The sequence below is a fragment of the Pan paniscus genome, chromosome 1 (assembly GCF_029289425.2).
Source record: "Pan paniscus chromosome 1, NHGRI_mPanPan1-v2.0_pri, whole genome shotgun sequence".
NCBI lineage: Eukaryota > Metazoa > Chordata > Mammalia > Primates > Hominidae > Pan > Pan paniscus.
This window is the reverse complement of record NC_073249.2, coordinates 65,835,811-65,863,472: the sequence shown is the minus strand read 5'-3', so window position 1 is coordinate 65,863,472 and position 27,662 is coordinate 65,835,811. Positions and strand designations below refer to the sequence as shown.

Below are 27,662 nucleotides of genomic sequence, written 5' to 3'. Positions count from 1 at the left end.
TGAACATTGCCCAGCCTCTGCCCATGTTTAGTGGGAGAGACAAATAAGTCTATTGACTCGTGTCATCACTGTCAAGGCCATGAGGCTGAATGTGCGTTTTTAATGAAAACTTTTTCCCCCCGGGAGCTGGTAGTTGTAAACCTTCTATAAAAAGCCCATTGCACAAATCCATTCAGTTCTCAAATGCTTTCGTTGCATGAGAAGCTGGTAAGTGTTTTTGAGATGCGTACAATATGTTCCAATTTGCTTTTTGTTAAACCTCACTTAAAAATAATTGAATTTTTTATTTAGTGCTGGAATTACACTAGGCACTTGCCAAATATTCCTAGATTCATGCTGGCATGCAGTGTTCATGTTCCTGTACTTCCTTTTCTTTCAGTAAGAGGCAAGGTTTCTAATATCTTTCCTCTCCTCTTCCAGGTCCAAGGAAAGGAATTTGTCAACAGAGAGAGCACTGGGAAACATACTGGAAACTGAACCCGCACGACGGGTCTCAGAGCATCTTCATGTGACTTATGGTCCCAGTGTCGCCTCGAGGGTCACCAGCATCTAGAGGTGACACTGAGACCATAACTCGCCTGTAGGTGCTGGTCTCTTATAGCATTAACACTCACATTAAATCTTGTTACTATGAAACTCATAATTTGATTTTTTTCTAAACTTTTTGTTCTGAGTTATTTATTAATGTTTAACTTCCATCACTTACATAGGAAATTTTTCAAAATAATTCCATACCATTCTCTTCATTAATTTTAGTAACCTCCTACAGGGCCAAATCGAAATTAGCAGAGAGGGTCACTCATTAAGTCTTTTGTGCCTCCCCCCAACCCACCCATGCATGAAACAGTTGAGATTTAGTGGTTGGTGGCTCCAGGATGCACATCCCATTTATTTAGTAGAAAAACTTTCAGGAAATCTTAACATTGCTTTGCTTCCTTTCTAGCTTAACATACAATCATATTGAATATCCTGACTAGGGTGAGAATTTCTTAGTAAATGAAGGCTGCTATTTAAGATTTTTGTTAGAACAGATGAGTTTAAATAGATTTTCTCTAGGTCTGGGTGTTGATGACTTCCTAGGCAAAAAAACCCAAAAAAACTTGGATGGGTTACACACACACACACATACACATACACACACATATATATAACAGAACATATATATATATATGTTCTGTTATGTATATGACCCTCTCTACTAGTTTCCATTTGGCTCTGTGGGGGGTTACTAAAATTAATGAAGAGAATATGGGATTATTTTGAAAAATTTCCTATATAAGTGATAGAAGTTAAACATTAATAAATAACTCTTAGAACAAACAAAAAGTTTAGAAAAATGTCAGATTATGAGTTTATGTTCTGTTCAGGACATCATGCCCTGTTCAGTTTTGGTCCACACACTCAGCTCCAGGAAGCATGGCTGGAGCCAGAATGTGACCAGCATTGTTATTATTTTCTCCCTGTAAATATATATATATTTATATATATATATATTTATATATATATTTATATATATATATTTATATATATATGTTTATATATATATTTATATATATATATGTTAAGGTGTTTTTTAAAAAAAGGTAGATTGCTGAAAGATAAATTGGACTTAGATCTTATTTCCTGCAACTATGAGAAACATGACACTATTGGTTGGTAGAAGAGAAAAGAGGATTATAAGAACGGTGTGAAAATCTTTGGGTATGAAAATGGTTATAATATAGAAAAGAGCATTAAAAACTTTGATAGGGGATGCCTTTCATAAAAGGTCTCAGGCTCTTGCTGGCTTACACTTTATCAGGTGGAGAGAAACAGTTTAGCTCAGGAAACAATAGAAGGTATAACATTTATAATAATTTACATATCCAAAGATGTCCACATCCTCATCCCTGAAACCTGGGAATATGTTAGGTTATATGCAAAGGGGAATTGAGGTTGCAGATGGAATTAAGGTTACTAATCAGCTGACTATAAAATAAGGAGATTATCTTGGATTATCTGAGTGAGCCCAGAGTAATCACAAGGGTCCTTAAAAATGTAAAAGATGGAGGCAGAAGACAGAGAAAGAGATACAAGGATGGAAACGGGATCAGATAGATGCTATGTTGCTGGCTTTGAAGATGGAGGAAGGGGGCCTTGAGCCAAAGAATGCAGGCAGCCTCTTGAAGCTAGAAAAGGGGATTGAACAGATTCTCTTCTAGAACCTCTAGAAAGGAACATAGCCCTGACAACACCTTGATTTTAACCCATTGAGACCCTTGTTGGACTTCTGACTTACAGAACTATAAAATAGTAAATTTGTATTGTTAATAAGCCACTAAGTTTGTAATAATTTATTCCAGCAACACAGATAAGAAACAAGGAATTCTTGTCAGGGAGATTGACTCTGAAAAATCTAGTGGCCATAGGCTCAAGGATGTTGAAGGTCGGTGTCCACCCTCACCTTTGTTCTGTTCAGGACATCATGCCCTGTTCAGTTTCGGTCCACACACTCAGCTCCAGGAAGCATGGCCAGAGCCAGAATGTGATGGGCATTGTTATTATTTTCTCCCTGTGACTATGCCAGTTACTTTGGATTAACCAGAAAAATTTAATCTGGTACTGTTTGAGAATTATATCCAACCATAATTACCTGAGGGAAAATGGAAATAAGTTCTCTTCCCTGCTGGGTTGGTGGCCTTTGGTAAATATTTACTTTTGCCAAGTGGACCCAACTGTCACCTGCCAACACTATGGGAATTCTGGATAGGAACATGTGGCGACTGTAGAGCCTTAGCTTGTGGGACGACAGTGATGGTTTTGTTAAAGTAGACACTGAGGGGATGCTGTCAAAGACTTTGCCTCAGATCATAGCCAGGCTAGCTTTCTTTTCTTGAAATGGGATTTATAAGACCTAAGAGATAAAAATGTTTCCATGAAGTAGCTTGTTTTTTTTATTTCACTTGGCAAAGGGAGGCAAGGACATGCAATTATCCTTTTTTTGAAAAGAATATAAAATTGCCCAGCAGGTGTTTTTTTTTAAAGTGTGCTTAACATTTGTAAACTACAAAACAAAACTGACAAGAAACTGAAATGTAATGGGTGGTAACTGAGTTAGTAACTGGACAGTCAGACATTCAGCTTTGATCATTTAAAGCAGTGGTTTTGACCATTTTTCAGCAGTTGGTGGGAGTGATTGATCACAAACCCCTGTAAGAATGTACTAAAAACTATGGACCTTCTCTTTAGAAAAAAGAGAATGTCACAATTTTTTTCATAAAATTTAGGGACTTCCCAGACTTCTGTAAATTCATCTAGAGACCCTGGGTTATGATCCCCTAGGCAAAGTGTCCCTAGCGTGGTAACAGGGGATATGTAGGTAGCCATTATGAATGAGAGGTGGGCACTGATCCTAGCTTTATTATAACTGGAACACAGATCTTAAGTGTGGCTCTGAAAAGTAAACCAATCAAATTAACTAAAATTACGCTTCATGGTTCATTCAGGTAAATTTAATGGTTTTAGAAAGTATCTTGGGACATCTAAAAGGGGAAGATACTGGTGGTTTTGAGTTAATTTTGTTTTTCATATCACTATTCTCTTATCTGAAAATTTTTTTTACATTTATTTTTTGTGAACTTAGCCCTTGATAATGCTGTCAGGCCCCTAGTCCTGGGAACACAATTCTTTTGCCTTTGGCCTCTACTAAAGCTAACAGTAAGCACCCATTTAGATAAATTGATATTCCGTTGAGTTTTTGTAAGCTATAGGCGAAAAAGAAAAGTATTCTTGAAAATGAAAGGATGCCATGATACTAAACTCATATTCATTGTATTTGATGTTACAAAGCATGTTTCATAAGATTTTGAAGAGCTCTGCAATAGCAGCTTTTTGTGGTTGGGGAAAACTGAGCCACAGGCTTGTACTGATTTGTTAATAATGTATTAATTCATCTTAAACCTGAGAAAAATCTAGACTCATGAACAGAGTCTGAGTGCTGCCTCCTTCCTACCCCCATCTACCAGTTTCTTCCGTTGTCCGTCATTGTAGCCGCATCCATTGCAGTGTACTAACAAGACGTGTTTGCAGTTGGTGGTTTAGCATTGTTATGAACTAGAAGTGGAAGGAGTAGCTACGGATGGGCCACCAAGCTCTGAGTGCAGGAAACAGGCCAGAGAAAAACGGATGACAGAGGCTTGGAATGGAAAATAGAAGAAACCTTATAGCAGGAGTGTGAGAGCCAACATACTTAAATAATTTTAAATCTGCGTGAGATATAAGTTGTGGCAGGAGAGAACTTTTTTTCTTTCCCTTGGATGAATAGTGTCCTTTTCCTGATCTCCTCTTTAGACAGTTGTGGGTTAAGGGCTGGAAAGAAAGGTTATTCTCCAGGAAAATGTTATAGCATTTTGTAACTGTCAAGTGGGGCAGAAATATCAGGTACTCTTTTGCTGTTAATGTTGCCTTAAGTGTCAGGGACTTAGTATGGAGATATGTGGACAATGAAAGAACAAGGAAGGTGCAGTGTCCTTCACAGCAAAGGCCTAGAGGGGAGGAGGGCAGCTTTTGTTGGGTCTTCTAGCTTTTTCTAGTCAGGGAAAAATGGCCTAGAGAACTAACCCTCATAAATGGAAAGCACAGTATAGGGTTCTCGGCTCAATCTTCTTGGCCCCTTCCTTTCCTGCAAGAGAACAAGGAGTTTTTGCCTTGTTGTTTTTGACCTTTGTCTTTCCCCTTGAATAAGTAACTTCACAGTGGTAACAAGACCTTTCCAAGGTAGGCTTGGTGGCTGTGACCCAGTTCTCAGGTCAAACTTGGCGGAGAGGTGCCTGCCATGGAGGATATTATTCAGAGTAATTAAAACCACACTTCTTGCTGATCTGTGGAAACAGTCCAAAGTCTTCACTAAGGTTTTCACCAGACATCTGCAGGCTATTTCACCCATGTCGTTCTCCTGAGTCAAGGTCAGCTTCTGAACATTTTTTTCATACCTGACCTGTGTTCTTTTGAGTCAGTTACAGAAAAATGCCTAAGATGTTCTGAGGCCAGCGTTTATTAGAAAAGATTCCCAGGAGTCCTTGAGTCAGCAGCTTCATGTGAGGTCTCTCTTTCCTTTACTTCCTCCTTTCCGTTCTTTCACTATCCCCAATAAAGTACCTCCTTCCCAACTCTTCCCGCCCCAGCCTTTCTTTTATTCGTGGTAGAAGAGGGTGTGTATTAATTCATTGAGCAAATATTTATTGTCTACTTTGTGCAGGCTCTATTCCAGGCTCAGTAGAAGTAGCAGTAAGCAAAATAGAAGAGTAAAACCAGAGTCCTTGCCACAGCCTACCAGGCCCTCAGCATCTGTCCTTGTCATCTCCATGCCTCCTTTTCTATTCACGCTCACTCAGCTCTGCCCCTCATTGGCCTCTTAATGTTTCTTAGAAACATCCTTCTGCTACTCTTCCAAGGCCTTTGCATTGGCTCTTTGGACTGCTTAGAGGCTCTTTCCCTGGAGATCTGCAGGGCCCACTTCCTCACTTTCTGGAGAGTTTACTTAGTTTTCACATTCACATTGGGCCTTCCCCAAATACCCAACCTCTGGCCCTCCATTATACCAGGTCACCCTGACCTGCTTTATTTCTCTCCATTGCACTTTTCACTCTCTGACTTAGTATATATTAACTAATTACTGTTGTCTGTCTCCTCCACACTACCATGTATACTTCATGAAAACAGAGACTTTGGTTTGTTTGCTGCTGTATCCTCAATGTCTAGAATAGTACCTGTACATAGTCCTTAGTAAATAATCCTCATTGAATGAGGACTAAATGAGTGAAAGAATGAATGATGGAATAAATGAATGAAAGGCTCACCATAGCTTGTATGGTAGGGAGTAATTCAGAGGCTGGTTGCTGAACGCTGACTGTCATGGCTGAAATCCCTGCTGCACGTATTAGTTGTATCTTTGAGGGCATGTTACTTAATTTAAGCCTTCTGGGCCTCATTTTTCTCATCTGTAGAATAGGAATAAAAATAACTTCACTCTATAGAATTATAGGAGAACTAAACCAAGCCAGCATGTAAAGCCCTTAGCACAGTACCTGGCATATAGTAAGTTCTCAATAATTATTAACTGCTGTTATTATTGGATCATTTGCCAGAATCAAGCAGAGCCTGAGAGATTCTTCAGGATCACCCGCCTCCTGATCTGGTGTTACTGAGACTTTCCTGTTGGGGAGCAAAGGTTAGCAAGGGCCCCCACTAGAGAGACCGTCCCTGGGTACAACTTTATCTAAGGGTTTCTTTGAACCACAGATACACCTGGTCTTCCCCTTCAAACACATGTAAAACACTTCACCTTACCAGATAGGCTACAAATAATACAGACATCCTCTCTGGAAATAACTGTTTCTGTTTAAATATTTAGCAACTAGTTAAACATTGTACTGGTTTTTTCTTTCCCTTTTCTATTACTTTTTAGGCTGCAGTAAATAATTGCTTAAGGCTGCACTTTAGGAGACATTTGTAAATTTTTCTTTTGCCTTGTGATAACAGAGAAAACCATGTCAAAAGTCATTCTGACAATTTTTATTTTAAGTTTTATGAGTTACCATTTAAAGAAGAGCAGTTGGTCATTGGTAAGCCTTCTTAAGAGGTTGGAGCTTTGATCTTAAATCCTAGGGAGGCTTTGCAGAAATTGGACACGACACCGTTGACAGGTTTGTCGGTAGCTATTCTATGGCCATTAATTAAACATACACACTCATACACACACTTTATTTACTACCCTGGAATAAGTGAATTGAACTTGACTTTGAGTTTTGATGGGAAGCTATGAGAGGGTCCAGGAAAACATCAAAGGAACCTTCTTAATCTAGTAGGACTGACTGTCAAAGGACCTAGCCTGAACATTTAAAGAGTTCTGGATTCCAACACTAGTCTAGTTTCTTTTCTGTAAAGCAGTAATTCTCCTTAATGATAAGAAAGGTGCAGGGATGGCCTGGCATGTTGGCTTATGCCTGTAATCCCAGCACTTTGAGGGGCTAAGACGGGAGGATCACTTGAGCCCAGAAGTTCGAGACCAGCCTGGGCAACAGAGTGAGATCTCGTCTCTACAAAAAATTTAAAAAATTAGCCAGGCATGGTGGCATGCATCTGTGGTCCCAGCTAGTGCCTGTGGTCCCAGCCTCTCAGGAGGCTGAGGTGGGAGGCTTGCTCAAACCTAGAAGGACAAGGCTACAGTGAGCCATGACTGTGCCACTGTACTCCAGTCTGGGCAAGAGAGTGAGACCCTGTTTCAATGGGAAAAGAAAAAAAATTAAGAAAGGTGCAGGGGCAAATAATCATCTCCATCCCAGTCCATTAAGTTCCACAAGGTTACAGGCTCTTTCCTTTTATCTCACTTCTAAAAGACTTCTTTGGAATAGCGTATATACTTTTGTTTTGCATTTTAATAGTTTTTACCTTTAAGATCTCAACTTTAACATCTTAAAACTTTTTTTCTTTTTAATTGTAGAGTTTTGGAATAATCACAGCTATCTTAAAACTTTTATGCTCCTAAGCCCTTAGAAGTGAGGGCTTGATACTTGTAGAAGCATAAATAAGGCCAGATGATGCCTTTGCAGAGGCAAATCTGAACCTAGTAGTTGGGAGGTCCATTACTGCGTCTGCTTCTGAAACCCCAATAGAGCACTAGCAACAGGTAGCCATTGCATGCCTGTTGGGTGCCAGGCACTAAAGAGTTGGGTGCCAGCTCTAAAGAGTAGTGAGCAAAAAGAAAACATCCTGGTCTGCTGGAGTTTATTTTCTAATGGACAATTAACACAACAACAAAATTAACTACTCAGTATATCAGAAGGTATTAAAAGCCATAGAGAAAAATAAAGGAGGGAAGGGGCTGATGTTACAGTTGGTTTGTATTTTAAATAGGGCAGTCTGGGAAGGCCTCACTGATAAAGTGATACCTGAGCAAAGACCTGAGGAGCTGAGAGAGTGAGCCCTTGGCACAGGTGTGGGAAGAGGCAGCAGCAGGCACAGATTCGGAGGCAGGAGGATGCCCAGTGTGTGGGTGGAGCAGGGAGGAGGCTGGTGAGGCTGGAAAGGGAATAAGGGCTGAGGAATTGTAGGAGGCGTGGGAGGAGGTCTCTGCAGATCATTCAGGGCCTTGTGAGACACGTAAGACTTTGGCCTTTTCTCAGAGTGAGATGGGAGTCATGGGAGGGTTTCTCCCTTTTTCTTTTTTCTTCTTCTTCTTCTTCCTTTTTTTGTTTTTTGTTTTTTGTTTTTGAGAGACAGCGTCTTGCTATGTGTTGCCCAGGCTAGACTTGAACTCCTGGGCTCAGGAGATCCTCTTGCCGCAGCCTCTTGAATAGCTGGGATTGCAGACATGTGCCGCCATGCTTGGCTTTTTATGGGAGGGTTTTGAGTGGAGCAGTGACATGATCTGATCTACATAAAGCAGAATTGCTCTGGCTACTGGGCAGAAGCTGGGGACCATTTAGGTGGCTGTTGTATTGATTTAGGTTACACTTGATTTGCACTATCCAAGATAGTGTAGTTGGAGCCAGGGTGGAAGCAATGGAAGTGATGAGAAGTGTTTGGATTCAGGATATATTAGAAGGGCAGAGCAAAAAGGATTTCCTGATGGGTTGGGTGGAGAAGAGTTGGTATGTCTGCAAGATTTGAGCCTCAGCAACTGGATCGTGTGCTCTGCCACACACTCCTTTTTATCCATGGCCCTTTTTGGTGTGCAAGTTATTATCAAGCAGTCACTCTGATCCCAACTGCAAAACTGTAGACACTCTGGTAGCCAGGAGAAATACTTCTGTGGTCTTCTGAGCCATTGCTCAGAAGATGCTACCAGGTTAGTTAATGAGAGAGAACTTGGCTCACCAGTATAAGTTACTTAGTCTTTCTTGACACCTTCTCATTACACATTTGGCATCACATTCTGGGGAGGAACTGTGATAGGTGTTGGTGCCATCCAAACCTGCACCTCAGCTCTGAGTCTGAAGAATGCAGGAAAAGAGCAGAAGAGTAGGAGGAGCTAAAGCAAAGATAAAGAATAGAGAGATCTGGAAACTTGTAGTACAAACCACTTTGAAAAGAAGACTATCAGGAGCAGTAAAATGTGTATCTTTCCCTGGTGTTTTCCCTTTTTATATCTACCTTTCATAGCTTCCAGTTGAAAGATAAAAAGAGGTGATATTTCCACAATAACTGGAGTGGGAATTAATGGACTAACATGGAATGTAACAAAAACAAAGATTAAGTCCCACATTTAGTAATTGAGAGATGGCAAGAGAAGAGTTGATGGATCCTTCTAGTCAGATACATAGAAGATACACTGGCTTTCCAAGATCCCACTCTTGCTTGCACCCACCGTAATCTCTCCTACTTAAATAAACCAACCACCAAGCCTGCTGTGAGAGAGTACGAGGACATAGTTTGCTACGATGTTGGCCAAGTATAGAGCTGAAAAATCTCACCCTGTTTATTTATTAGGAATCTTGTTTTCCATCCTTGCCTTGCTCATGTGGGGCTGAGTAAATCTTAATCTGAGTTCTTATCTCAGGAAGAGCAAAGGGTAGCCCTGGAAGCCTTCTAAATAGCAGGTGCAGGACAGAATGAAGAGGAAAAGAGAGGGTGGAGACCAGTGGAAAATATCTTTGAGAGGCCAAGAAATCCATAAGGCTGATGAGCTAGAGAAAGGAGCAGGTGGATGGGTGAGCTGGTGCCTAAGGGCGCAAACTGGAACCTACTGGGATGGGATGATAGGGAGACCAGATGGACTGGCGTTGGGTCAAACCAGATGGTGGGCTTTTATTTTTAAAAGGATTTGTAAGTCCTAGGAACAAGGAACCATAAGGGTACTGGGCCTTTAATCCCATTAGTAGAAAACAAAAGTGTGCTCTTTAAAAATGTAAACTCATCAATTATAGAATTTATCAAAACTTTGGGACAGACTACTCACTTGTGAAACCCCAAGGAATCTCTGGATTCTGTATTGATGGAAGGAGAAACTGAAGAAATAGTCTAGGCATTATAAGTTAATTAAAGACTCCTCCTTAATAATTTAAAGTGCATTTACTAAGTTTACATTCCAAACCAAACAAAATATGATATATTTGTATGAAATAGGCTGGCTCACATGTGGAGTTGGGAGAACAGCTAGCAGTGTAAGTAGGGACTGATGAATTATTGAGTAAATTTTGAGTTGGTAATGAGAAAATTTTTAAAATTTAAGCATCTATTGCTTTCCCAAAAATCAGACCCCTGCACCCCACCTCCCCAGTTGCTGTGTCTAGAGCAACCTGGCCTCAGTATAGCTACAGCTGCTCTCCTGGTTGCTAAGACATGAGAGCTTTTACTGTAGTCCTTGTCTCTATCCCAGCCTTAATTTTAGGGTCCAGAGCTATTTCCATAATCCCTCTACAACGGACTTATTTTCAAGGAGACCAGACTCTTAAGTGTAGCCTGGAGCCATCAGTTTGTGCTCCCATGTGGCATGAGTGTGGATGCTGTGCCTGCAGAGCCATGTGTCCCTTGCATAGACACGCAGAGGGGTTGGACGGGAGGGTTTGGTGTGCTACAGAGTTCATGAGGAATCTGCCTTCTTCGTATTATGTAATAGCCAATTCTCCTGCTGATAGGAACACTCTAATCTAAAAAAGTCAATAAATGTTAAGTGTTAATATTAAGAGAAAGTTTTAAGTAGTGTGATTAGTTGTTAAATGACTTTTCTGTTTAGAATATGCAGATATATCCATTAAGTAACTATCAATAATACTGCATCATTTTCAATGCTATTTCATAGATATATCTTTCCTTAATTACTTCTGAAAAGTATAACTGTCACTTTGTAGTTGAAGTTGAATAGAGTTGCTTTCCAACACCACTGACTGTTTTTGCTTGCTTGTTCATTATTATCTCTACAGGTATGGAAACCTGACAAGCCCAAACTGTGAAGAAGATGGAAGCCAAAGTTCATCAGAGTCCAAAATGGTTATCAGGAAGTGAGTCTCCCTTTTCTTTGCATTCTAAGCTCTCAGTCAAGACAATATCTTAAAGTAGTTTAGTAGAATATTTTATTCCTTTGAATGTTGCCATGATTTTTTTTTCTATAATGCATACAGAGGCTTATTTTTTGATTACCTAACAATATTCATTTATGTATCCAGTGAAAGTATCTTAAGTAACTGCTGTCTGCCAGGCATTGTGCTAAGGTATACAAAACAAACAAGTGAACAAAACAAATGAACAAAATAAACAGTCCCAGCTCATAAAAAGTGTGTATTTTACCAGAAAGAGACAAAGAATACACACAAAAAAGTGAAGAAGAATGAAGCAGGGTCTGAGGGCTGGAGCGTTTGACTATGTGTAGGGTGCCCGGATTGGGCTGTCTGGTCTGTTGGCATTGGAGCACGCCGAAATGAGGTGTGCCCTGAGCCTTGCAAATAGCCAGGCCGACAGACCACGGGAAAGCCTCTGAGGCAGGAGCGGTGTTTGAGAAACAGCAGGGAATTGCATGTGGCCGGAGCGCGTGCTAGGGGATGAGCACTGTGAGGTGAGCAGGAAGGTGGCCACTCACAAGGGGACTCATAGCAACTTGGGGAAAGATGTTGAATTTGATTCTGAGGAAGATAAGAAGTGCTTAGAAGGTTTTGAGAAGAGTGCTGTGGCCTGACACATCTTAAAAGACCCGCTCTGGCTGTGTCCGGAAAGTAGCCTGTGGCAGTGTGGCTGGGGGCAAGGGTGGGAGCAGGGAGCCTGGTCAGGACCCTCCCAAGAGTCCAGATGAGGGCTGCTTGTGGTGCGGGGCTGAAGCAATAGCAGTGAAGGTGACCAGCCTTTGCAGAGATCTTCCAGGTGTTGGTGGCAGGACAAGCTGGAGTGCATGGGCTGTGTGAGAGAACAAGAGGAGGCCAGATGCTTCCCAGGGTTGCGGTTTGAGCAGCGGAGAGACAGAACCTTGGCTTTATAAAATAAGGAAGATCGAGGGAGCAGGTTTAATGGGGAGTGTGTATCAGAAATTCAGTCACAGACATAATTAGCTCAGTCTAGATTTCAGGGAGAGGCATGGAATGGAGGTATAAATTTGGATGTCTTTAGTTTATACATGGTATTTAAAGCTATGAGACTGAATGTGGCTTCCTGGGAACTAAGGGCAGATAGAGGAGAGAAGATCCAGAGACTGAGCCTGGTTCCTTGGGTGTTTAGAGTTAGGGAAGTAGAGCATCTGGCAGAGGAGACTGGAACAGAGCAGCTTTGGGGAAGGATGGGGGAGGAGAAAAAAGAAGTTGTTGTGTCCCAGAAGACAAGCAAAGAAAGGATTTCAGGGAGGGAGTGACCAACTCCCTCCAGTGCTGCCCTAGATCGAGTGTGAGGGTCTGAAAAGTGACTCCTCCTTTGCAGTGCTGCGGTCTTTGGTGACTTGACAAGTGCAGTTTGGTGGATGGAGAGGTGGGCAAGAGAGAATGAAGGAGATGAAGTGGGGACAGTGAGTCTTGTTAGAGGAGGAGCTTTGCTGCAAAGGGGAATAGAGAAATGGATGGAAGATGGGTTTTTTTTGGTTGTATGTGTTTTTTAAAAGATGGAAGATATTTTATGCTGATGAGAATGTCCTATGAGAAAACATCCATGATGCGGGGGTGGGGGCCATTGTAGGGGTGATGTTCCTGAGTAGATGGAATGTGCACCTGGGTGCCTGAAACCACTAGTGTTAAATATTCATTTTGGGGCCAAAAGTCTGGGGGGAATCCTGTGGAATTTTTAACTCCTCAGAAGAGTTACTGATAGACTCCTTTCTTCAGGAGCTAGGGATGTGAAAGTAGAAAGCTGAGTATCTTTTTTAACTCCTGAGTTAGGTTCCATGTAGTTTTACAGTTTTATTCAGTGGATCATAACTTTCCAGAAAACCCGACATACCAGTGTAGGTATTTGAATGTCAAGCACAAGGTACAGTGGGAGGAACAATTCTTTTGTTTTTAGAAGGGCTTGGGGAAGGCCTCTTGGAGGAGGTTACCTTTGATCTGGGCCCTGAAGCATGGTGAAGATTTTGTTGGTAGAGCCGTCTGGGTATAGGAAACAGTGGGACCAAATTGGGCAAATGCAATTTTCATGGAATTTTGGGGAACAACACAGAATTGGTGTGGCTGCTTCATAGAGTACATGTTAGGTGAGAGGGGAGTCAGTGGAGCTGAAGCTAGATTGGACTTACTTCATGAAGGGCATTAATTTCTTGCAGGAGAGTTTGGACTTTCCCTGGTAAGCAGTGGGCAGTCAGCAGTAATGAATTTTTATAGGAGGGAAACAATATAATCTAAAAGGTGATTTTTCAGAATGGGTTAGACATAGAGCCTTCTCGCTCAAAGTGTGACCGTGGACCTATAGCATCAGCATCTCCTGGGTGGGAGCTTGTGAGAAATGCAGACTCTCAGGCCCCACTCAGACCTAATGGATTAGAATCTGCATTTTAACAAGATTCTCAAGTGATTCCTAAGCACTTTAGAGTTTTGAGAATCATAGGAGTCTATGAAAACTCACTAAGATAATGATTTTTTTAGAAGAACCTTTTTATAATGGACATTTTGGAGCATATACAAAAGGAGAGATACTGTAAGAATTGAGTGTAATCTAGACTTGTGAGCAGATTCAGAAATAGACATGTTATTATACACATATTTTGGAACTCAGTCCAATCTAGAGCTGCCATTCAATTAGCCACCTGAACACTCTGAGGAGAGTCACAATCTGAAAAATATCCAGAGCTGGCCGGGCGTGGTGGCTCATGCCTGTAATCCCAACACTTTGGGAAGCCCAGGAGGGAAGATCACTTAAGGCAGGAGCTCAAAACCAGCCTGGGCAACGTAGTGGGACTCTGTCTCTACAAAAATTTTTTTTAAAAATTGCTGGGTGTGGTGGCACATGCCTGTAGTCCCAGTTACTTGGGAGGCTGAGGCAGGAGGATTGCTTGAGCCTGGGAGGTTGAGGCTGCTGTGAGCCATGATCGTGCCACTGCACTCCAGCCTGGGCAACAGAGTGAGTGAGACCTTGTCTTAAAAATAAATAATGATAATAATAAAATCCAGAGCTTCTCTGTCCCATGAGGTGTTTTGAGATAAAATAGATTTTTTGGGAAGTAGCAGTTACGAAAATTGCACCCTGGGTATGAAGAGTCATGTTCATTCTTTTAAACTCTCATTAGAATTCATTGTATACTAGGAACACTAATGTGAATGAAACTCCAAGCTAAGCTGTTTTAAAGGGTTTTAGAGTTTTAAGCATATGAGGGCTTAACAAAGAGCTTCACACAGAACTCCCCTGAGGGGTCCATCCTCTGGGGACAATGGTCCTTTCCTAAAGTCTCACAATAACTTGGTGGAAAGTTCTTGACCCTTTTGCTCAGACTGAGTTGCCTTTTAAAAAATTATGCCTGATGAAAATATGCCACTTTATCTTATAATGGGTCGCTCTGTCCTACAGATTCTGGAATGTTAAAATCCCTTCTTACTGGTGACCTCTTTCTTCCTTCCATTTCCCTTTCTTCTGTCTTTCTCACTGTTTTTTCCCCACATCTTTTATTGTTTTTCATCTCACTTCACTATTATTTTTTGGCTCTCTTTTTCTGAAACTATGCTTCTCCTGATCATTTCTGTGCCTAGATAGGGTCACTGCTTTGTCTTTGTCTTTGTGAGAGGAAATCAGGGAAGCACCTTCTCCCATCTGTATGTAATGTATTGCAAATTTCCTGGTCATCCCAGACCTCTGGCATCTGACTTGCAGCAATGATTGAGGGCTTCCTGATGACCAATAGATGTGTAGGAGGTATGGCAGTGGTTCTCAACAGGGCGATTGTTATCCTCCAGAGGACATTTGCCAATGCCCTACAGACATTTTGGTTGTCTCAACTTGGTGGGGGGAGGCTATTGGCAACTCATGGGTAGAGGCCAGGGATGCTGCTAAACGTCCTAGCATGTGAAAGTTTCTTGTATTGGTTCGAACCCTAAAAGCATGCCAACAGACAACACAAAGCGGTGTGGAGCAACACACTGTTTTAATGAGTGCCTGGGTGCAGGCGGGCTGAGACCTAAAATGACATCAGCCCCAAGTGAGGACGGGACAGGGGCTTTGTAGTCCTCTGTGAACAGGAAGTGTCCCAGTCTGACGTGACTGCTACGTAGTACCTGGACGGCCTCTTTCTCGGTCTTCAGGGGTATGTGTCTTCCGGCCACGGTAGGTGTCTTCAGGCCAGGGTAGTTGTCTTCCGGCCAGGGTAGGTGTCTTCTGGCCCGCTGTCTTCCTGCTTCTGCTATCTTGCTGATGCGTGCTGCTGGCGCAAGTGGCCTTGAGCCTTGGGACTGGGCCTGAGAAGGGAGGAGTTACTCATCCCTTCAAGCTTTCGGGCCCGGGGGAGAATCTTTCAGCATGCACAAAGTAACTCTCCTCTACCCCAACAAGGAATGATCTGACCTTAAATGTCAATAGTGCCTAAGAAACCCTGCTATGTAGTATTGAGGCTCTAGTTCTCAAGTGAAACTGTCTTTATGAATACCTAACATACATAAAAATAGGAGCAGGCCTATTTGGAAATTTCTTTATTTGTGTCTCTTTTTATAAGTAGCTGAATCAAATGTGGAAGTGATTCAGAGGCAGCCACATGGAGAGGGAAAGGCCCTGGTGAAGGAGCCTGGAGAACTCGGATCCTGCTCCTTCTCTATCACTCTGTCACTTACCAGTCATCTGACCTTGGCTTAGTCCCTTCTCCTCCCTTTGTTTCAGTTTCTTCACCTGAAAAATGAGTGCTTGGAATAAATGCTCGCTGAGGTCCTTTTAAGTTCAGTGATGTCTAAGATAAAATTTATTTAGCTTTTTCTTTCTCTCAAAAAATGAATAACAGAAACAGAGATATGGTCCACACAGCATAGTGGACTTTTGAGAGTACGGTACCTTCGACCACTTTTCTCTGTTGGAAAGTGTGTTACCAGTTTTGAAGAGACAGGAAGAAACACATACACAAGCTTTGTTTGTTATTAGTCATGACATCACAGCTGCTCACTGGGGTCATGAATAAAGAGCTGAGCTAAAGCATTGTCTTGTGGGAGTAAGGCAAGGAGTGGCAAAATGCCCATTGTTTTCTTTTGCTATGAATCTGTTCTCTTGTGATTTCAGGTGGAAAACCGACAGCAGGAATCCAATGACATTCAAGAAGTAAACATCCTGTTTAGGGCAGTTGCCTTCAGTTTTGCAGACCTGGGTGGAGGAGGGGATGGGGACAGGGACTCACTATTGGATTTAACCATGAACAGAAAAATGCCCAAATATTGTTTGTTTTCCCGTTTTTGCTGTAAAGCAAAGAGCAACCCTTCCATTTTATACAGTCTCCCAAGTACCAAGTAAAATCTTTCCTGTATTTCCAAATATGGATTTAAACCTTTCAGAGGGTAAAAGAACTTTAAAGAAGGAAAATGTGGAAATATAGATGAAGCATTCAAGATGAAAAATTGGTTTCTGATGTCTTGGACCACAACCGACTAGTGTTCTTCATGCATTTAAAAAAGTATCAGATTGTGCAGGGACTCCCACATGCGGAGTACTTGTAATTCCAGTCCAGAGTTCAGGCTTTGCACAATGTCAGGACCCTCTAAAGTTATCTGGCTAAGACAAGAATGTCTTCAGTTGCAAAGGATTCAACTTCCAAGGCTTCTGGATGTTGGAATCTTTGCCTCACGGTGATTTCTGATGGTAGGGCTAGACTGATTATATAAGGTGTGCCACATTTATTTCTAGGATTCCTAAATTGGCCACTATTTATCAATTAGGAAACTCACTTTCTATGACAGAAGAAAACATTTCTGCCTATATTCATTCTACCCGTGCCCTTTTCCTGCTGACATTTTTACACGATAAAATGCTATCTTTTTAAATAATAAAATCTGAACCAGATGGAAAAAGCGAATTGTCTCTAGGGCAGATTTATTATAGTCATTGAATTCAGAAATGAAGAGAATGTAAAGAAGGGATATTAACCATATAGAGCTTTTACAACACGAATCTTCATTCTCTGAATTTTATATGAGATGGCCATATCTCCCTCTCTCTATATATAACTCTATTTAAAGAGATTTAAAACTCCTCAAGAAATGATGCTTTATTTCTTTCCTTTAATGACTATTATAAGGTTGAAATTGTTTCTGTTTTCTTTTCTTTAATTGAATCTCATCAGTTTCCTCTTGGAGTGCCAAGTTTTGTTTTCTCAAACTCTCTACCATAGTAGTACTTCAAATTGTTGAAATCGTTCTGCTTTCATTTCCACATATTCAGAAGATACGTATATTGTTCTTGTAATCTTTTCCCAGAAGTTGTAAACAGTGACACCAGATTTCAGTCACTGGTAAAGGATCATGTAAATAGTAGTAATCCAAGACATTGGATACACTTTAAAGAGAAAGGAAAGGAGTTAAAGGAAGTTGGCTGTGTTACATTACTGCCTCAGAAACTTCACAGTGGAAAGTTAAAAAATCTGCCCAGAGAGTTTGCAATCAATATTCATTCTTGCAAATTCAGATGCCCTAAGAAGGCAATTGAAATTAATTGGAGTGATTATAACAAAAATGGGGAAAAGGAGGAGGGGTGAAGAACAGCAAAAACAAGATTTAAAACTCCAATTTAGAAGAATTAAAAGTTATAATGTGAAAGGAATTTTTTTTTTAAAGTGAAACAAAAGAAATGAAGAAGTGATATGCCATATCGAAGAGTCTGGTATTGTCTTTAAAATATCCCTACAGGACAAAGAAGAATAAAAACCATAGTTTTACAAGCCATTAGCATTCTAAGTCAAGTCTGCATTTTAGGGACATGGGTAGAAAGCCCTGAGCAGAAACTGATGTTCTAATAGTTGAGGAAGAATAAAACAACATTGATAATCAATGGCTCAAAAAGAAGACAGATCAATCATACGAGTATCTCATAGGGTTTTCTACATTAAAGAATGTCTCTTTTAGAAAGGAAAACAGACATCACAATTAGACTGTATTGTTTGATTCACTGCACAGCATTGTAAACAAAGAAAATGATGACACTGCCCTTGCCACCACCATTGGCTACAATTTGTGGTATGCTTACAAGGCATTCTGCTAAGTACTTTATATTTGTGTCTTCTTCAACCATCACAAATATGCTGAGATATTGTCCTCACTTTATAGGATATAAAGTGAAGCTTCAGAGAAGTTATGTATTTTGACTAAGATCAGGCAGGTGGTTAAGTGACAGGTCTGATATTTGAACTCCCGTCCAACTGACTCCAAGACCTGGGTGGGAAGCCCAGGCATGCCATTTATAGAAGAGCGCTGGGATCTCAGATACTCAAGATTTTTCTCCGCATTTGCCTATATCACCATAATAAGACTGCGGAAGTACATGAAGAACTAGATTACAATATCATTGTTGTGACTAATGTTTTAGATTGTTATTATTCTGAGATCTTTTGTCATTATTTCCATTGCTCTATGCTGTTTTGCCTGGCTGTTGCTTTATTATTGAATGAATACCCTGAGCAAGGTTCGCACACAGCTGTTAGAAATGTGGAAGCTAGACCTTTTTCCTGGGGAAGGAGATGGGTTGAAGGATGTGAGGAAACAAGACCAAATTAGGCCCATCAAAGGAGAACCTGCTTCCTGTTCCTTGTGCCTCGTAGCATCTGTCACTACCAGCGGAAACTCAGTTCTAGTGGTGAAAACTATAGAAGGCCTCAGCCATTTTTTTCAATAGAGTTCTATTTATAACATGAAAACTCCCTTCTTGGACTGTGGGGAATGAGTTATTGAGGTCCTTGAAAGATAATTTTGGTGACTGGCGATGTCCTTTTCTAATAATAGCTAGAATTTATGGACTACTTAGTAGGAATGGTCCCTGTGTTAAGTACTGTACATACTTGTTAAATCCTCATAATGATTATGTTTTATTATTCTTATTTTACAGAGGAGGAACCTGGGGCGTAGGTTAAGGAACATGTCCAAGGCTACACAGTGAATAAATGAAAGAGCTGGGATTTAACCGAGGCCTTAACCTCTGTGCTGCATGACCTTTACTATTTTTCCTCTGATAAAAATGAAAATATTTCTCTTAAGTACTTTGCTTGGGAATGAAAGACAGGTGTGTAAATAACCTTGACTTTGGGTAATTGGCTTCAGGCTTATCCATCCTACTCCGGGCCCTCTCCCACTCACATTTACTGTCTTTCTGTATATCTTCCTTTCATAATCTTTTTCTTCCTCCTTCTTGCCGTGGAGGTTTTTTTTTTTTTCTCTTCTCTCCCTTCCCCATAGTCCCTGCGTTGCCCTTGCCTTCTTAGTGCTTAAATCTGACTCTCGCTTTGTTGGCATTATTTCCCTGGTCTCCTCTCAATCTCTCTTTCACGTCTCCTCCTAGTATTTGAATCTCTGTTTACCAACAGCACTGAAATGTGATAATGTAAAGTGTAAAAAAGCAACGCAGGACAACCTTGACAAGTCCAGATAATAATATTTTCATCCTTTCCAGGAAAAAAACAAAGAGGAAAGCTTTGTATCTTTCTTTGTTCCTTCTCATCAGGAAAATCATCTAGCTGGAGGTCTCAGAGGCAGCTTCTATCTGGCAACCTTCCCTGAAACAGAGCAAAACTGTTCTATGATTAGGAGAACAAGGTGGAGGGTCCGGCCCAGAGTCAGGGTCAAGGTTGACTTAGGCTTCAGTTCTTGAAGGACAAAGTGTATTAGATCCTGCCCTCAGAGCTTGGCAGAAGTTACTTCATTGCTTGAAAGGCCCACTGTCTGCGTAAATCTTCTTACCTTTTCATTATCTGCAGCGAAGACAAGATCCAGTTCTCAGAGAATGTATTAAAATAGAAAAACATTTTGCTGCTTTTGATAAATGGTTCCATGTCTTATTTTCTGCTGATGATTAAGTACAAAAAATTATTATTTCAAATAGATTGCTGGGGAGAGAAAAGAACTCTAGATGGATAGTGTTATTCTTTTTGTCATGGTAATCCTATTTCTTGGCTCAGAAGTTACACATCATGGGAGAGGTGACTTCATACCTGAAAAAATTTGTATTAAACGTTTGACCAATTACAGAGTATTTTACTGCCTATGGAATGTTAATATGATTTAATACGTTTACCTAAAATCTGCATTCATTAAAAAATCTGTGATTTGCGCATAATCGCTGCCTAAATGCTTGCCTCAGCCCTCTCTGCATTGCGTGCCTGAAGATCCGTGGGGTGGCTAGAAGTTCTGAACCATTTTCTTTTATCTCTCAGCCAAGGTGCATCTGTCTAATGTCTTCTAACCAGGTGTTATTAGGTGTGATTTCTGGTTGGCTGAGAAATCAATGAGTGGCCAGCTGCGGTGGCTCACGCCTGTAATCCCAGCACTTTGGGAGGCCAAGGCAGGTGGATCACCTGAGGTCAGGAGTTTGAAACCAGCCTGGCCAACATGGTGAAACCTGGTCTCTACTAAAAAGAAAAAAAAAATTAGCCAGGCATGGTGGCACGTGCCTGTAATCCCAGCTACTCGGGAGGTTGAGGCAGGAGAATCGCTTGAACCTGGGAGGCGAAGATTGCAGTGAGCCGAGATTGCGCCACTGCACTCCAGCCTGGGTGACAGCTCTGTCTCAAAAAAAAAAAAAAAAAAAAATCAATGAGTATAGCAGATTTCATCATGCTCCTTTCCCCCAACTCTTTATATTTTTTAGTTTAACAGTTCTTTAAGTCCTCTACAAGTGTTTAGCTCTTTCACCGCAGAACCTCTGCCTCATTGCTGCCCCAGAGTCCTCATCCCACTGACTCCTAACCCTCAAGATCTCAGCTTTCACATCATTTCCTCAGGGAGACCCTCCCTAAAGCCTTGACCAGGTCAGCTCCCTCTGAAGTTCAGTGCTTCCCTGGGACCCTGGACTTACTGTATTGTGATGCTCATCGCATAAATTGTTTTTGTGACTCTGGGAAATAAAGGGCACTCAACAAGTATTAGTTTAATTGGTGAATGAATTTCTTAGAAGCAAAAGTCCTAGAAGCTGCTTTAGTATGTTTCAAACAGTGACATCTGAGCATGTCTTCCTTCCCCTATAGACGATTGCAGTCGGTTGGAAAAGAATCACACACTACAAAGTTTTGTATGTTGCCAAGAATGCCTGAGGTAGAAAACTCAATTTTGGTTGTCTCCTCTGCTATCAGTTTTGGGCCCCTGGCCTTGGCCACCTACCCGGCATACTTGCCCTTAGGACCGAGGAGTTTTGTTCTGTGAGCCACCAAAGATTACTTTGGAAAAGGAAGTCACATACTGGCTTTTCTCCAGACTGAATTTAGGTTATGTCACAATTGTAATCATCCAGTTTGGCTTCAGGAATTACTTCTGCCTTTACAAGTTATTCAAGAATCATCTCTTGCAGTTAATACTACAGTTTGATGTCTTTGATTTGTCCTAGAGAGGATACCTCAAGGTATATGTATGTGGGCACGTATGTGTGTGTGTGTCTTGTGTGTGTGTTCACAGCAGCCATCTTCTTCCAGCAGGCCTGAAGTCATACATGTCATAGCATGGCTTGTATTCTGTGTCATTCTTCCTGTGAGAGGTGGCAGATTCTTTGAGTCAATTCCTGTGAGTGCTGATGGATTTTCGCTGAGCCATTTTACCTTTTCAATCCCTTCCTTCTATGACTTCTGGCAAGTAGTTGTAAGACTGTTGATAATTATGTTTCTCTCCAGGTATCTCAAAATGTCCTTATTGACATTATATCATTTGAAATCACAACTGATCAGTGTCAGGTAGATGAAGAAGGTGTTATTATATCTCTTCCCCAGAGAGGGGGGTCAGTGGAGTTAACTGACCTATCCAGGCTTCCTTAGTTCCCCGGTGGGACAGCCAGGATGAAAGATAGAGTTTTCCTTCTCCAGGTCTCCAAGCGTCCTGTCTTGGTCTGTGTACAGAACCAAGTGGCTTCTGTAGTCTAACAGACATACCAGACCTGTAAATTTGTGACTTCAAACTCGAACTTCCCTTCAGCTGTAAGATTCTTTACATCCCCCCACTCTGTTCTGGTTAATATATAAGTTAGATCTTAGGACTGGAGCCAGGCTGGGTAAGACCGAAAAGCCATTGGCCAGTAATCCTGTTTTTCTTTTCATCATTATTTTGCGATGTTGCTTTCTTTTTTGAAATCTTAAAAGTTTCGCATTTGTATCTGCTTCTAAATCTATCAAGAACGGAAAGTTTCTTCCCAGGACTGGCACACACAAAGCTACTGTGAGCCTTGGGCATGTGTCCAGGCCTTTCCAGAAAGCTTCCCTGCCTGGTGTGCTGAGAAACGCTCTGCCGATGAGGAGGGCAGGGCTCTGCCTCGTGTTCTATTGTGCTGTTTGTGTATGTCTTTCCCTCTCTCTGTTTCTTCGTCCTCCTCCCCCTTCATTCCTCTTTTGTGTGAAAATGCTTTTTTCTGGCTGATTGAGTATCTGAGTTTGTGGTGAACTGTCAAAGCCTTCTTAGGCTAAGCTACAGGAAGGTCACTGTCACAAAGAGTAAAAAAATGTATAGATCGCCAGAGCTCATTAAAAACATCAGATTGAGGAACACAAAACGTCCACCTAAGGGCAAGTCTAATGTGGACGAAGGCTCCTCTTTAGAACTCTCCTAGTTCTTCTGAGGCTGCAGCTCTCCATAGAGGTAAGTGCTGTGTGCCCATCAGAAATACCCACACGAGCATGCAGAGATGGAGGCAAGGATGCACATATTTTGTAGTTGTGACAACCTGAAAATAACTTAAAATACCTGCCTTCCAGTAGAAGAATACTTAATTATGGTGTGTCCACATCATGAGAAACAATAAGATAGATCTAGAGGTAATGATGAAGTATCTGTAATATACTGCTCAGTAAAAAAGCCCATATTGATTTTCTATCTATCTATCTATCTATCTATCTATCTATCTATCTATCTATCTATCTATCTATTATCTATCTATCTTTTTTTTTGGAGATAGGGTCTCGCTCTGTTACCCAGGCTGGAGTGCAGTGGTGTGATCACAGCTCACTGCAGCCTCTATCTCTTGGGTACAATCAATCCACCCACCTCAGCCTCCTGAACAGCTGGGACTACAGGTGTGTACCACCACACCTGGCTAATTTTCTGTATTTTTTGTAGAGATGGGGTTTCGCCACATTGCCCTAGCTGGTCTCGAACTCCTGGGCTCAAGCAATAATCCTGTCTCAGCCTCCCAAAGTGCTGGGATTACAGGCGTGAGCCACCACACCTGGCACATATTATGTATATTTAAATATGTATACATATCCACAGAAAAGCCTAGAAGGATATATTCTAACAGTTAACAAAAGGTCCTGGGAATGGGATTAGGATGAAGGGAGAGAGTAGGTATTTTGCTTTTTTAGTTTATGTACCTTTGTAAGACTTACTTTTTTGCAATAAATAATGAGTTTTATCATAATAATTAAGGATCACAGGCATTTAAGAAGTGAATAATATATTAGCATCACTGACTCTTACCTGTAATTTTGTGTTTCCGTCTGGGTGTTCTTTTCAGTGAAACACTGTCTTGTTGTTAGGCTGCTACTGTTTTTGACTTGAGTATATGATATGAATTATCACCTCTCCATATCTGTTTTTCCATCAGTGTCATCATAAGAGTATCTTTTCACTGAAATATTAAGAAACGTTAAGCAAGTATAGTGGTGTTAATTAGATTAATTCATCCCTCTTTTTAAAGGTGCAAAACTCTTTTTCTGTAGAAGTCAAGCTGATGTAAATGCAAATATCAGGTTTTCAATTAATTTCTGGCTTTCTGGAAGAAAGTGAAATTATTGTTTATCATTTCATTTAATCTGGACTAAATATTTGGAGTATTGAATTATTTCTATGACTTTCATTTGATGGTTTCATGTATCTACTTTAGATGCAGATAATTGAATATTATAGTTCCAAATGCTTTAACGTTCCACATTAGTGAAACAATGATCTACACCATAATGAAAACAGTAACACATTTATTTTCTTTCTGTTTGTACTTCAATTCCAAAAGTTAAGCATTAAATTGGCTTTAGTCATACTTATGCTTTGATGATAGTCCAGCTTCTTGGTGTGAAATCAAGATGTGAAGAAAGTTAGACACACCTGTGAAAGCCCAGCCTTCAGTTTCACATATGTGGGTAATAACTTAGTCCAGTTATAGTTTGTTAACTAAAAAAACAATTTGTTTGAAGTATAATTAGGTGATAATGATAATTTTAAAATGTGCTAAAAAATTCTTTTTGGCTGAAAATTTTTGGTAAAGTGTTTAGTTAAGATGAGGTGTTGTGTCTCTGTCAATAAAAGATGCATGGATTAATGTATAGTCCCTGTCATCTTCTCCAGCCTTCAGCAGTGACTATTCCTGGACTGTATGGGGTAACTGGTTGCTAGGCAGGCAGAGTGTTCTGTTCTGTTCTCCTTGTCTGTGGCATGTGATTGAGTCAGGAGTGTTGGTAAAGTCTTCTTTGAAGATGAAGCATAGAATAATAGCATGCAAAACATTTTATCCTTTTTATCCTTCAGCTATTTGTCTCTAGCCTTCAGTGAGTGGGTGCCCCAACCTAAAGACAACATGCTGTGTTATTACTAACATACTGGAGGGAGCTGTGCACATACAAATGACCCTGTCTCTTTTTGTGCCCTGGAACCTTGTCTTCCCCTAGGTGGACTCTGTGACCCACAGAGCCATCAGAAGAAATCACCTTTGCTTATCAAGTTTTTGTTCTTTATCTTTTAAAGACATAACTTCTCTACCTACTGTTTCTGCTACTTGAAGCATATTCCTCTCATTGTAATTTGAGAAACAAAAGGATAATTTTATGAGGACATTTTCAGTGTTCATGCTGAAGCCCTGGTGATCCTTGTCAACTTGAATTTATGCATTTATCTTTCCATACTCAGGCACTTCCTTTCATCAGATGGATTTCTGGCCTACCGGCAGTCAGTTATTTCCTAACATATTAGGTGGCAGATTTTGTGGGATTTAATTTGAGCATAATCTTATTGTGTACAGATTGCTTTGAAGTTTCTTTAGGACTCACTAAACCTTCTACACATCAATTTTTCTGCCCTGTATGGGTTTTTCCAAAGTTTAGCCTCCTTAAAACAAACAAACAACAACAACAAAAAACCTTATCAGTTTCACTGCAGCACTCCACTTAAAACAATAAAGTTTAGTTTGTTTTCAAGTGATTTAAATCCATTGATGTTTCTAGGAACTTTTGGATGAATGATCTGTTGACCACCCACCCAAGTTTCCAGGGGTGCCCCTGGGGTCCACCCTGGTGTCCAGGGATTGCTTTGCCTCCCCACAGCCAGCTGGGTACAGTGACTCTCCATTTCTCTTTCTCAGTGCAATCGCTTCCATACTAAGGGCCTGGCTTGACCAGTGTGCAGAAGACTTCCGAGAGCCCCCTCACTTCCCTTGCTTACAGAAACTGCTGGATTATCTCACGCGGATGATGCCGGGCTCTGACCCAGAAAGAAGAGCACAAAATCTTCTTGAGCAGTTTCAGAAGCAAGAAGTGGAAACTGACAGTGAGTACTTGTTTGTTCCCAGGGAAAAGGCTAGATTCTGATTCTCCAGCCTCCACGCTGGAGAAAGGTTCTCCCTGTGCTGGCTAGTAGGAAACCTTGGTACCCTCAAAACAACATGCTGCTGGAGGATTGGCTTGAGTATAAAATTCTCAAGATTACTGAAGTACTAATTAGAGAGCCTAGAATTTTAGACAGAGAAGGGTATTTTCAAGACTACCTAATCTGGCTCCCTCATTTTATGGATGAGGAAACTGTGGAAACTCCAGCTCAGAAAAATTAAGTAATTTCCTGGGGTTTCTTCTGTTACCAAGAAGAGGGTCTCCTTGATGAACTTTAATCTTCCCTTATCAACATGTACCATGCTGAACCTGAATTTGCATTTTATTACCTGTTTAATGGCTCCTTCTATCCTTCCATCACAACCACTCCCGTCTAGCAGTCAAGGAATGAAGTCTAGTTCTGATCCTGCCCTCCCAAAAGCTTGGAAAAGGTGTTTGTCCTTCAGTATGGAAAAGCATCACTGTAACGGGTCCCCTGCCAGTGCAGATTGTCATCATTTAGCATCTCTAAGGGCCTCATCAAAGGAAGTTTCTGCAGCTGTTTTTCCCTATTTGAAGAATTGACTTCCTATTTGCAAGGACAAAGGAAAGGCCACCACTGCAGGTCATGAGGTGCTTGGAACTATTAGGCTTTGAAGAAAGTCAGAAAGAGGCTGGGACAGGCTTCCAGTGTGATGTTGTATCCTCTCACTGGGGTGCTGGGTGACAGTTTCCATGGTGGCTGACCCACTTGGAGCTTCTGACAGGCATTACCCTGAAGGGATGCCTGACTTCATCAGTAAGGGAAAGGAAATGTTCCTCAGCACCAATAAGGAAAGCTGCATCAGCTCCAAAGAAAATAGACCTAAATTCTAAACAATACCTGCTGAATTTCTTATGGATGGGGGTCCCAGAGAGAGGGAAATGCAATTGCATCATTGGAAGCTGACTGCCAAATACTCTATATCTCAGATGACTTCATCTGCCAGGAATGTTTGAATACCAGGGGCACTCCTCCAGCTGCGGACCTCAGCTCCCTTCAGGGCCTCCATGCCTGGCTTTGTGCTGGAGTGGGAAACGCTGTGTTGGAGCCCAGCTCTCCCCACTGGGGCTGCCCCTGGCTCTGAGCCTAATTGGGGAACCGGTGGGACCAGTCATTCATTGTTTCCAACACAGGGACTGCAAGGCAGAGCTCATTTGGCAGGCTGAGGCAGGGGAGAGGGAGATTGCCTCAGTTCCCATGTGCTTGTTTTACCCAATTTTACTCCTGCGGAAGAAGCAAGCTCTCCTATATGTTTTTAAAAAGTAAAATTGTGCTTCATGTTGTTACTTATCTCTGGAGGAGAATCAAAAGCAGAAAACAGTGAAGGCATGGACTATGCCCCAGAGAGAAAGGATCATGTAATCTTCATGCACAGCAACATTATAGACACACATTGGGCTGCTGTGTTTGCTGAATGAATGAATGGAAAGATCAAGCCTTAGCACATACCCTGCTCCTTGACTGAAGTGGGTTAGGCTCTGCATTGCAGGGCAAATGGGATATATTTATGTATTTGTTGACAAGACGAGGGAGAGGCCCTTTCTGAACCTTTATTTGGGATCCCAAGTTTCTAATTACTCCACTAAATTAAACAGTGCCAGAGTTGTATGGAGGAAGAATGATGAAATTAGATTGCTTAACATCCTCCATGTCATGGGGTTTTAGCTTCCTTTAGCTTGTACCTGTTTGTGTCGCAGACTCCGGGGATAGGCAGTGATCCCCTTCTACGTTTTTCAGTCATAACCCAACCCCATTGGCATCTGGAACTTCAAGTCCAGGGTAAAGGGGCAATCCTCAAATCACATACCTACCACCAGTGTAGGCAGATAACCACATGCTGCCCTAAAGGGGAAGTGGTGTAGGGTCCACTCTCGGAAGCTCCTTTTCCCTGGAAAATGAAGGAAAGCCACTGTGACTTAATCCAAGATGCCCAATAGTCTTTAATTCTACAAAGAAAGAAAGAAAAGGCTCAAAATATAAGCATTCTGGGGGAGTAGTAACATGCCGATTTACATTTCTGCT

General features: G+C 41.3%; 1 protein-coding gene across 10 annotated transcripts in view; it reads left to right on the top strand.

Moving 5' to 3' along the window:
• Positions 1–27,662, top strand: part of RGL1 (ral guanine nucleotide dissociation stimulator like 1) — a 291,840-nt gene that overhangs the window by 218,490 nt on the left and 45,688 nt on the right. For all 10 annotated transcript variants that reach the window (XM_003815617.5, XM_003815619.5, XM_014342149.4 and 7 more), the window contains 2 exons: positions 10,902–10,979; positions 25,375–25,559. In XM_003815617.5, the coding sequence (XP_003815665.1) occupies positions 10,902–10,979; positions 25,375–25,559 (263 nt within the window). The remainder of the gene's footprint in view (positions 1–10,901; positions 10,980–25,374; positions 25,560–27,662) is intronic.